At 35.7% G+C, this 13,061-nt stretch overlaps 1 protein-coding gene across 1 annotated transcript in view; it reads right to left on the minus strand.

Annotated features, from left to right (window-relative positions):
- PRKAR2A (protein kinase cAMP-dependent type II regulatory subunit alpha) overlaps positions 1 to 13,061 on the minus strand; it is a 69,866-nt gene that overhangs the window by 12,192 nt on the left and 44,613 nt on the right. Inside the window, exons 3-6 of the mRNA XM_039326676.1 lie at positions 12,323 to 12,375; positions 11,840 to 11,923; positions 7,028 to 7,134; positions 3,707 to 3,860 (exon numbers count right to left, since the gene is read on the minus strand). Of these exons, the coding sequence (XP_039182610.1) occupies positions 3,707 to 3,860; positions 7,028 to 7,134; positions 11,840 to 11,923; positions 12,323 to 12,375 (398 nt within the window). The remainder of the gene's footprint in view (positions 1 to 3,706; positions 3,861 to 7,027; positions 7,135 to 11,839; positions 11,924 to 12,322; positions 12,376 to 13,061) is intronic.

Here is a 13,061-nt window from a genome sequence, read left to right on the forward strand (position 1 = left end):
ATATTTCCACTAATCGCAGGAGGTCATCTGTCTGAAGGGAGTCCTGGTGGTGGCTCCCTTCTGTATTCCTCAAGCGCTCTCCCAGGGCTGAAATAGCTAAGTCCTGGGGGATGGAGGTGAAGAGGGAGGTAACGTCGAACGATACCATCCTCTCATCCTCCTCCACCCTAAGGGTCTTAATTCTGTTGAGGAATTCTTCTGCAGAATTGACCGTTGTGGGGCTACCTTCCACAAGGTGGCCCAGACGAGTGCTAAGCCACTTCGCTAATCCCGATGTAGGGGTACCTATAAATGACACGATAGGGCGAAGTGGGGTGCCTTCCTTGTGGATTTTTGGGAGCCCATAAAATCTAGCGAGCGCCGTGTCACGGGGGCGTATCTTCTTTAGGGTATCATCTCCGATTTTCTTACTGCGTTTAAGATTATTAAGCAGTTTGTTGATTTTATTCCTAAGGGTAACTGAGGGATCCTTCTCAACTATCCTATAGGCTGTTCTATCATTGAGGAGTTCGAGCGCCTTGGTGGTATACAGCGTCTTATCCATGACAACGGTCATCCTCCCTTTATCTGCTGGGAGTATAACAATGCTATCATCTCTTTTAAGTTGCCGAAGGGCTTGGGTTTCATCCCTAGATAGCACGTGATGGTATCTATGGCTTGTAAGTAGCCCAGTGACCTGTTGTCTTATCGAACTCTTAGTATCTTCATCCCCCCCTATGTTATGCATAGCTGGCTCTAGGGCCGCTATGAAATCTAAAGCACTAGCGTCCATCAGGTTATGGCCTATATCACGCTGCAGCAAGGTGAGTTGTGAATGGGTAAGTATTTTAGAAGAGAGGTTGCAGACCAGTCCACCCATAGAGCTGTTACTATATTTTAATTTACGTAATGCGTTCATCTTGTGACTGAGACGTGTTGCTGTTTCTTGTCTCGTTTTCTTCTCCACCGTCTCAATATGGTGAATCAATTCTTGGAGGTGATGTCTCGATAACATGGCCTCACATTGCCTTTGGCAGTCTTGGACCCATTGTTTCAACGCTCCGACTCGCCTATGTTGGTCTTTAATGAGGGCCCGCGTAGTCTTGCATTGAAATTGGTAGATGGCTTGTTGGCATTCGATGGAATCAATTATGGGTTTCTTCCTCAATGATTTAAGTGGCAGGTTTTCTCGGATGCAGGAGTGTAGGAACGCTATTTTACGATAGCTTGCTGAAATACGGCATGCCAATTTCTCCCATTTTCTGGCTAAAAGCAAAGCTGCTCTGTCATAATGCTGGAAAATTTGCATAAAAATACGACTCCTGGGCATGTCTATGGTAGTCACGTGGAAGCCATGCCCAGCCCAGCTCCAGCAAGGGGAAAAAAGTTACGATACATCGTGACACGTCACGTGACGCAGCAAGTTTGAAAACCCTGCCCTAAACCAACAAGGAAATCTTGCCCATTTAAGTGCATTATTAAACATGACAATGACTACTACAGCTAGTATTGATTAACTTGAAGGATGGAAGTTTGTAGCCTGCCAGAGACTGCTGGATTTCAAACCAGACAAATTCCATAAACAGAGATGATGAATCTAGCGATTTCTGGGGATTATCCATTCCCCATTCTGCAATTACTCAGTTGAAAGACACTTCAAGAAATCAGTTTTAAAAAATGCAGAGCCACATAATTTAATGCTGTTTGCATCAAAAACTTCTAACAACTTGAGAAGGAGGAATAATCTGAACTGATATATTGCTGATTCTGCATAGTAATTCACTCTAATGTTATTTTTTTTTCAATAATATTCCATTAGATGGCAGCAAATGATCAAGTTGTTTTGAGATTCTTCAGATCTTGCACAAGCAGAGTTTTATATGCTATAACTGACAGTGTTACTTGTAACATTTCAAATACCATAGCAATATTATTTTTGTACTACAGTACATATCATGTGTGCACTGCAACCAGATAAATGGTATAAACATTTTCCTATGACCCAAAAAGAAGATTCCACGTATATAAGTTTATAGTTATGTAAGAACTATATGTCCATAACGTGCTCCTGATGCAGACTTGGATGAAGTCCCCACTACTCTGCAATATTTTTATTTTATTGACTGCTTATTTTTAAATAGAATATCCTCCGAAAAGTGATTCTCCACTGAAATGGTAATGATTTCAAACATAACTTTGAAAGCCTCCCTCTCACTTTCAATGTTCTCTTTGTATGCTTGCCATTTTGATCAGGAAAAATACTTATATTTCCTGGTTCAACAGAAACTGCAAATAAGCCAGCCTTTGTAATGTTTGTAAGATGCTATGCTTCCCATGTAATTAGAAGTACTTATCAAATAAGAAGCCATGCAAATCTCATTGTCCTTTGTGTGCTGCATAACATCCATACATACCCATCATGCTGTTCTCTTCTGAGGTGAGCAATGTTATGCAAATTACAGAAATGGAGTAAGAAACACTGAACTAAAAAGTTAAAAGCACGAAAGAAAAATAAAATAAAATACAACTAAATCTATTTACATCAACACCATTCCCTACACCTCTCCATAGCTATCCTTGCAAACTATCCTTGCTTGCAAGCGCTCCTTTTGGGTCTTTACATTTCTCACATTTTATTTTTTGAGGTTTTCTTCAGTTCCATCCAACCATGACTTAGTCTTCATATAGCATCACAGTCTGGTTTAGAAGCATCACTGCTTCAGACATGAAAGCAGTACAGAGAGTGGTGAGGATGGCTGAAAAATTATTGGCAGTTCCCTCCCTTCCATCCAGAACATAGCACAGAAGCGTTGCTTGAGCAGAGTCCACAAGATTGTCTGGGACACTATACATCCTCTTCACAACCTGTTTCCCTTGTTACCTTCTGGGAGGAGGAGGAGGCTCTGTGGTATCTGAAGCAGAACATCCAGATTCAGTCACAGCTTTGTTCCATACAGTATTAACCTTGTGAACTCTAAAGCTTCCTCCTTCCGTTATGTATTCAAGATGGACAGTGAATAATATTTATATGTTACTTATATGTAAGGTTATAAGTCTATACATATGCTGTACATATTATGTTTTAAATGTGTGTTATGTATGTGCACACTTTTGAGAGGAAGCAACTAAATTTCATTTTTAATGTGTGCCGTTGTGCCCACAGGAAAAAAATGACAATAAAGGTTATCTTATCTAATCTTTCTCCCCTTGATCCATTTTCTCTTCTCGTATATTTATTTTTCAACTTAATCCTAATTCATTCTCTCCATATAACCAAAATGTTTCAAGCTGACTCTTCCATACCGGTCACTCACCTTTGAATTCAATACATATTAATTCATTCTTGATCTAATCACTTTACTTTTGACAGCATACACTTAAGTATCTCAGTTTCATTGCATTCAATCTTCATGTTTCTGCTCTCACTTCCATATAACAAAGCAGCCTATGCTTAAATATTGCCATTTTTTGAAAATCAAGATTTATCTGCATGTCTACAACTTTTTTTCTATTTTACTATCTTAATTTCACCTTTCTTCCTTCTGCTTTTTGCATATTCCTACTACAGTGACCTTTGGCTAAAAACAAATGAAACTTTGCTAGTAATAACAGACAGGAAGCTGAGAGAAATCAGCATGATTCAATTTACTGACATAAACAAGGATGAAAAAAACTGTGTTTGTGTAATTCAAAACATATTAAAAGATTTCCCTCAAATAAAACTTACCAGTCCCCAAAGGGCTCCTTCTGTGGTGGCAACAATAGTTGCAGCTCTAGGAGTGTTATACATCAAGGCGAGTTCCCCAAAACTGCCGTGATTATCGTAGCGACCAACACAGCGAGTTTGGCTTTCTCGTGTTACAAAAATATCATATGATCCCCTAGAAAGATGGGAAAATAAAAAACCCGGGCATTAGTTCAAATGCAAAGCACAGCTAATAAAAGCTCAGTTTAATAAAAATAGACGTAGTTTATTCTCTAAAGTAAAAATAAAACAAAACATTTCCATCTGGTTGGAACAGAACATGCCCTGTCAGAATGTATCCCTATTTGCCACCAAACACTGCCCACCCACAGCTCCCATCTTTTTCACTGTATTGATCAATATGGGCAAGCCTAGCTGAGAAAAAGAGTTCTTGGCTGGCAGAAATGACCACAAAATAAGCTTCTGATCTATACAGCTGAACTGAGGTTAATTCCCTTACACTGTTTGCAAATAGGGGCAGATGCATCAAACTGCTGAGAAGGGGGGGGGGGGGAATCTGAGAATAGTGAAATATTATTTTTCACTTATCTTCCTGTTGCTCTAAATGCCTCAACAGGCTACAATCTCAGAATCCTTTGTAAAAACCGAAGGGCCTGCCCTGCCCTGTCCATATTTTAATTATTTGAACTTAAGCATTATGTTTTCACAGAAAGAGCTGCAGAAAGGTATTTTAATTATCAGTGAGTCTGCGAAATTTAAATGTTTTCCAACTACTTATCTTCATTCAGAAACTTAGCACTGATAATTTGGAGAGAAAAAGGGGACCAGTCTAAAGCATTATTCTGGTTTTCTCTAAGACAGAGGTTGTTGTTGTTAATTACGAAGTCGTGTCCGACCCATCGCGACCCCATGGACAACGTTCCTCCAGGTCTTCCTGTCCTCTACCATCTACTGGAGCCATTTAAGCTCATGCCTACTGCTTCAGTGACTCCATCTAGCCACCTCATTCTCTGTCATCCCATTCTTCTATTGCCCTCAATCTTTCCCAGCATTAGGCTCTTCTCCAGGGAGTCCTTCCTTCTCATTAGATGGCCAAAGTACTTGAGTTTCAACTTCAGGATCTGGCCTTCTAAAGAGCAGTCAGGGTTGATCTCTTCTAGGACTGACTGGTTTGAACGCCTTGCAGTCCAAGGGACTCGCAGGAGTCTTCTTTGGCACCATAATTCAAAGGCCTCAATTCTTTGTCGCTCAGCCTTTCTTATAGTCCAACTTTCACATCCATACATTGCAACTGGGAAAACCATGGCCTGGACTATACGCACTTTTGTTGGCAGGGTGATGTCTCTGTTTTTTAGTATGCTGTTTAGATTTGCCATAGCTTTCCTCCCCAGGAGCAAGCATCTTTTAATTTCTTGGCTGCAGAGGTACTATTCAAGAAACACTTGTTGGGAATTTTTTCCTCTGCTTTCATAAGATTCCTTGGCTTGTACATCTTTAGAGAAATATCAGATCACATTTTCTAATCTGACAGTTTTATCTGACAGGTAACATGAGGACAATACCGGTAGTATTCTAAAATGCACCTCCGAGAAAGGATTAATACTGATCATTATAAAAATAAGTATATTCCAGCTGCTTTAAAAAATGGGATGAGGAAACAATTTTTGGAGGCTTTCAAGAAATAACTTGTGTTTATATATAACCTTTTTAAGATGCCTAGATAATTTCCAGAGCTGGTCTAGCATAAATGAGTAGCTGCTGAAATACACAGTCTAGTAACAGAGTTTTCCATACAAATTTGGATATTTATCTTGTATTTTATTATGACTGAAATAGTTTCGGAGCTAAGTTAAATGAATACATTTTAATGCTTATGCTGGTGGGAGATCACACAGCTAAATAAAACAGTACATATTATATCACAACTATTAGCAAACTAATTATATAAATATGGGTCTGATAGCAATAGCACTTAGACTTATATACCGCTTCACAGTGCTTTATAGCCCTATATAAGCAGTTTACAGAGTCAGCATATTGCCCCCAACAACCTGGGTCCTCAATTTATAGATCTCGGAAAGATGGAAGGCTGAGTCAACCTTGAGCTGTTCAGAATCGAACTCCTGGAGTGAGCAGTGAGTTAGCCTGCAGTACTGCTTTCTAACCACTGCACCACCACAGCTCTTTGACTCTTTAATTTAGTTTTCTTTCACAATAAAGTTCTATGTTAAAACATATACACAATCTCAATATCAGAAATGAGAAACAACTGAATGAACCCAAGACTAGAAAAAAAAACCCTGATTCTTACTGAAAATGCCTTAAATATATGCTTAAGCAGCAAGAAGCAAATTCTTATGGAATAAATTCTGTAAACAATCATACCGACTTGGTAAAAGAATAAGTTCTCAATGGTTTAGAATAACATAAACAGGATTCTTGTAAATTCAGCCCAGATCCTAAAATTTGTTGTTTTATCTGTGTAAGATCATCAAAGGTGCTTTTTGATTTTGGATCTTCCAGTTTATATTTTTTTAAAAAATTTGGAAGTATTTTAAACCATATCACATATTTTAAAGAAAGGATATAAACTGTTGTAGCAATAAATAAAAGGAGTCATGAATCCTAATAACCTGCCCGAACTAAGACAACTGAGTTGAGCTGAATTCTTCAGAATGTCACTTTATATATAATTACAGTAGTCACTTTTACCATAATCCTTAGACTCGCATTGTTGCCTGCCTGAGCAGGGGGTTAGACTAGATGACCTCCAAGGTCCCTTCCAACTTTATTCATTATTATTGTTGTTGTTGTTGTTGTTATTAAACATTCATGACCATTTCAGTTTCACAGAAAGCTACAAACACACATATTTTACCATACACATCAGAAGCTTAATAAAGTGTTCATTGTGAAAAGCAATCAGCACAGTAATATTTGAGAATGAACTAGCATAGCTATCTTTAACCCTTAAATCCAATAACCACATTTTTGTAAAACAAAAATCTTTCTGCTTGAAATATTGCTTTACAGAGATGAAATGGCTATGTGTGAAATGGATTAAAGTGTTTTTTAACCATTAACATCTATAAATAACTTCTATATATCAATATGGGCTTCTCATATATAATTTTCAATTGATTGCTGCATTATAAAATGATAATTAAAATGCTGTTCCTTTAGTAAACCTTCTTACAATCACAGCATGCTCTCCAAAGTCTGTCCTTTTTATCTGAAACGTGGAAAGTTCAGCTTCCTCATTCCTAGTTAGTACAATTTAATTCAACATTTATGTCAAAAACATTTAAAAACTTGTCACAGAGCAATACTTTCGCTCCTTACTCTTCAATGACATAAAAGTTGTCTCCATCATCTCCTTGGTCAATTACATGTTCCTGAGGTTGTACTTTTCTTTCAAACATGGCATCCAAAACTTGTGACAATTGTTCCTGAAAGGATAAAAGCATTTTCAATTAACATTTGTTATAATGACTAAGTCATGTTCATTTATATTGCCCCAAATATTCTTGTCTATGTCATGAGCTTTTTTAACTACAGAGAAGAGTGTTTTTGAATGCAGTGCCATCTCACTTGTTCATAAAGGCAAGAAACATACAAATCAAACTAAAAACTTACTTTTTAAACTTTTCTATGTCAGAGAAAGCTCCCTTCTGCTTCTAAGATCTTCTAACCCCAAAGAACAAATAGAAGTCTGCCATGTTAAAAAAAAAAAAAAAAAAAGCTGGGGAATCTCAAAACTGATCATGAGAACGGCAGCTATAATGCTATCTGTGCAACTACTGTTCTCATGGTCAGCTTTGAGAGTCTTTGCTTTGCTCTTTTGAAATATTTTGAAAGTGTTTCAGGAAAGTGCTAGGCAACTGATAAACAGAGGTATGGTATCCAAAAGATCAATATCTTTTGAAGATATTATATTTATATCATATTTAGTCATCTATCTGGTGATTTTCACACTTCATAAGAGATATGCTTATGGAACTGAATTCTAGCTGATCAAAATGAGTAAGAAGCATCATTTTATACACCAAAGAAAGTGCCAGCCTGAGAACGTGCCATTACATCATGAAACGGCAGGAAGCACCATCTCTTGAAGGAGGGAGAGGGAAAAGGAAAGGTTCATGACAAATTAACCAAATTCCACAAGAGAAAAGATGGGGAATATTTCCCTCAGGTCTTCCCCAAATCTATTTTAACAATCCAGAGAGACTGAGATATTACAAGATAGTCTCTGCAAAGAAACAGAAAACTGACAGCAGAAAAAGACCTAATGATACAGCGATTCTGCCCTTTGTATCTGCCTAATCTTCTGCAAAAAATCCTAATCAGTTCAAATATCACAACAGTAAAACCTAAGAAGATTATATCTTGGTGCATCAAAGTCTGCATCAAAGGCCAGACTTGTTACTTCTCAGGAATGCATGTGGCAGCAAGCTTGGAAGAAACCAATAGGATGTATGATTTACTTCTTCCAGGATTTCAAGATCTCAGTCTATAAATAAATCTTTAACTTTGCACATCAGCAGCATTTAGTTCTCTAACAAAAATTTTTACCAATGTATTTATTATCAATGTCAGCAACCAATGTAAAGAAAAAAGAGATAATTACAATAAAATATCCATGTACATATAGATAAACAAACAGTTAAATTTAAGATAACATCAAAATTACAGACATATCACCCATAAAACCTGTGGAGCTAATCTAGTTAACTCACCCTGTAAAATCTGATCTATAAAACCTATCTACTTTATTTGCCACTTTATAATCCTTGGTTAGTACATATAAAAATCAGTTAAGAGAAAATTGGAGGAAGGAAACAACTTTATGGCATACATTACAGAAATAGAAAAAACATAAAATTTTGCCTTGCTATAGCCTGCTGATATATTTTATCTGTAAGGCACTTATACTTTGCTATGGCTTCAGCGTAAAATCTCACCACTTGTGCCAAAGCATTAGGGGCTATGTCCTTTAGCATTAGATGAAGGTAACATTCTATGGATCTCTTTTGCAGCCTTTTAATAAGTGGAATCCTTCAGTGAGTGGCTTGCTTATAGAAGAGGCAGCTTAGAAGAATATGAATGTATTTAATTCTCTATAAGGCTTTTAAGTGACATAAAAGAATGATGATAGTCTAAAGCAGTGGTTCTCAACCTGTGGGTCGGGACCCCATTTGGGGTCGAATGACCATTTCACGGGGGTCGCCAAACAAGGCTGTCCGCCATTTTTCCCCCTTTTCTTTGGTCACGCCCCTGGCACCCAGTGATGTATAAGTGGTTGGGGGTCACCACAACATGGGTAACTGTATTATGGGGTCGCGGCATTAGAAAGGTTGAGAACCACTGGTCTAAAGGATAATGAATTAATATTTTCTGGCAGCAGATATTATCAATCTAAATGTAGACTTTAAAATAGGCTGATTGGTGTTTATTTTAACTACTTTCTTTGGCAGATACTCCCTTTGAAGATTTTGAAAGTACTTTAATAGAATCAAAGGGCCAAGAGAAAGCTTCTTATCCTATTCCTTAAAATAAGAGAAAAATTTCAATCTCTATATTAAGGATTATAGGAATGTTAATGTCCTACTGTTATCTTGCAACAAAATGATCCCCTTACGAAGAGAGAGAGAAGGTTTTTTTTCAATTAACTGAAGTTGTCAGTTAAATTACCGTTTAAATCTTTGAGGTTTGGGATGTATAAATGTCCATTGAATGTATTTAAGGTAAAACATTGCTTCAAGAAAACCAGTTTTCACTTAAAAATTACTGCTTGCGTAACTGAAAAGTTTATTGCTTAGATACATCCATAAGATAAATGAACAGATATTTATTCCATCATTGTTAAAATTAAAATATACCCATATAATGTCTTCAGGGGATACTGAAGGAATCATAATGTAAGTTCAGGAGAAAAATATCTTAGTGTAAGCACTGTATATTTATCAACAAAAAGCACATATTATTTTATTTTGTTTTTTTAAATTTTATTCCAAAAAGGCATTATGTATAATTTGCATATCAAATATATAATACCTATTACTGCTTACAAGCTAAATTTTGTATTTGTTAATAATGTTATCCGTTGTGTTCTATGACTGTTGCCACCCAGAGTTGTTGAATACGAGATGGATACATAAGATAGATGGTAAATAAATTTGATAGATAGGTTGGTAGGTTGGTAGGCTGGTAGGCAGGCAGGCAGGCAGGCAGGCAGACAGATAGATAGACAGACAGACAGATAAACAGAAAGGGATGGATGGATGGATGGATGGAGTATATTGGGTGCAAGTGTAAAAATCAAGCTAGGTCTTATTTTCAGGATAGGTCTTATTTTTGGAGTAACACAGTAATAAAAATATTCCAAATGGCTAGCTTTATTAAAAGATTTTTATTTAGTGGTGATTACCTGGAAACATTTCACAATATTGTGGATTAGAAAATTGTGATGGAGCTCTTGAGTTCAGGTAAGACAGTTAGAATAAGAGACTCAGAATAATTTTGCCTTAATTCTTGGGAAGTACTTTGGTTTTCAAGATTCTATTACATTACCCTACTAGCAACAAAGATTTTTCCAAAAAATCCAAGTAGTTTTTGTTTCTTGGACTTGCTTGCTACATCTTTTCTCTGCTACCCAATTTACCTAATACATTATTTCTTCCTATAAATAGTATTTAAATCAATTTTTACATATTAAATTGGTACACTTTTTATTTTTGGCCTACCCAAGATTACATTTTTCATTTATAGTGATCTTTACATTCATTGTCCTGAATGTTACCAGATTTTACCATTATTACCTTTTCAATTATTAAAACCTAAAATGCTGCAGAACATGCTAAAAACAGAAGGGATTAAGTAAGAACTGTCTAAGAACCATGAAATAAATTTGCCAGCACCTTCTAAGAAAAGCAGGTGGAAGTTGGAAAGATTAAGGATTATAGTAATTCAGAGGGAAAACAGCTCAAGGTTCCTTATTCAAATCCTATCGATGGAGCTTTATCATAGTAGATTTACCAGTGCATGCAGTCCTTCTGAATCTTTGCTAAAAGAACGCAAATTGTAACTAGGCAACCTGTAGCAAATCATTGTTAAGAAACCTCAAGAACTAAAGGGGTAACAGTTGTAGAAAATTTATATTCATATTTGCTAATTACTGTCAAGTAGTAGAATATGGCAACAGAAGAGAATAAAAATGTTCAGATCATTTTATAGCAAAGCCAAATACATAATCTTCATTAGCAATATCCCTGGAAGATGCCACTTCAGGTTTTTTAAAATAAACATTTTTGGTAAAGTGATGGGCAACACTTTCATGACTGGATGCTTATTTCAATATTTCTGAATTTCTATTCTATTTATTTTCCTTATACTACCCATGCATTTAAAAATGACTGGATTGAAGGGAATTTAGTATAAGGTAATAAAGCTATTTATTTTAAAGCTTAGTAATACTTTATTTAATTTGTGAAAAGAAAAGGTGGCAACAGCTGCAAGCAATGCTCAATATTACAATATGGATAGGTTTAAAAAAACACGTCAGCTAAAAATTTCCTACGCTCTATGATACTGAAAGTCTAAGTCAAGATATACAGAGCGGATACAATATTAACCACAGCCCCAACAATAATTGCTAAGCCCATGAAATAACTGCATGTCCTAGACCTAGAGTCTCCTTAGGAAGCAAGATAATCATAATAATTAATAAATAAATTCTTAATATGAAATGATCTGAGCATCCTAATTATATAATTATAGAAACTAAGAATAAACTAATTAATAATTATGGCTTGCTGAGGAGGAACAAGCCAGATTCCTGGATCTAGGCAACAGCGAACAAGAAAGATTAGTCAAAACAGTAACTCCTTTCTAAATAAGCTAAAATTCTTTAAAAATCTGGTATTGAATGTACATCTGATTAATGTATTAAAGTTAAATTCTCTTCCTTTTGGTACTGATTGTTACAAATTAAATATTCTAAAATAGGAATATTTTGAAATAACTAAGTAACTCAATTTCATCCACATGCTATAACCACGCATATAATAAATCAACATGCATCTGTACTTATATATTTTAAGCTTTGAATCTTCAAAGTGAAAGCCAAAATAAAACAGTATAGGTCAAACCAATTACCTGATCTAGGTTTTTGAAGAGAAGAATATCTTTACAGGCTTCCTGCAATCTGCATCTCTGCTCATCTGTTTTTGGATGAACTACCTAAAAAAAGAAAAACCACAAAGTGGTTTAAACATCTAAACATCAATACATTTTAGGCTAAATGTGCTTGGGGTTATAATTCTGAAAATAGTCAGGGAGAACATTTTGAAAATGTTTTAACTATAACAGGGAACAGTTTTCACATTCCTTCAGTAAAGAAGGCCGGAGAAGTAAGAAAGGGAAGATCTGGCTCCAATATTTTGCTAATTAATAATATCCAGTTGGAAAGCCTTCAGGAACAATTTTGAGAATCCTTTTATATTCACTCAAAAGTCATAACAAAGAACAAGTGCTACTACTTCATTTATCACTTTAGTTTGTAACTTCACACAAGGAACAGGATAAAATAAATTGCTCTTTACATATAACACACAATATAGTGTGTTCAATCTTGCTTACCCTTGGCTCTGTATCTTCATCCTCTTCATCTGGGTTGAAGGCTTCCGCACAGACTTGAAAAAGAAATATTTGTTATTCTTTAACAGGGCTGACATACATAGAGAGGCAACAACTCTGCACGGATATATTAATTAGTGCCATCTTTAAGTTCCCAAATAATATAAACAGTGTAAAAGATTTAATACTTTAACTCTGATGGTTCAGACACTTTAACCATCCATTTAGGAAGAAAAATAGTTCAGTATCATCTATAATGAAGTGAAACATTTGTGCTCAAAATTTCAGGAGCTTAACATATATTTAAAAAGGCAAAGAAGTTCTATACCAAGATTATGCTGAAAGATTATCTGAACAAAATACAAGTTAATAATTATTTGCTACAATGTAATCTAATCTAGGAACTTCCCAAAGAAAAACAGAGGAATATTTTACATACATCAATAAATAACATCTTGGACTTTGGACAAATGTATAAAATTGTCATTGATGTACAGTTCACAATAACCAAATGCAAAAAAAGGGGAAATACGTGGATCAGAAAACGTTAAAACTATTCAATTTGCTTCTTCAATAGGTAACACAGAAGCCTGTAAGCTTGATCAGCAAACTCATCTGGAATTTTGAAAGCATGTTATGAACAGCTTCATAAAATGGTTGCCATGGTGAATGTCATTAATTACTGTTGGCTTTAAAGTGTTTTTTCTAGCTTTTAATAATGGCATGTATGATGCTGACTTGA

This window comes from Crotalus tigris, unplaced genomic scaffold (assembly GCF_016545835.1).
Source record: "Crotalus tigris isolate CLP2741 ecotype Arizona unplaced genomic scaffold, ASM1654583v1 scf7180000024342.5246164, whole genome shotgun sequence".
Taxonomy (NCBI): Eukaryota; Metazoa; Chordata; class Lepidosauria; order Squamata; family Viperidae; genus Crotalus; species Crotalus tigris.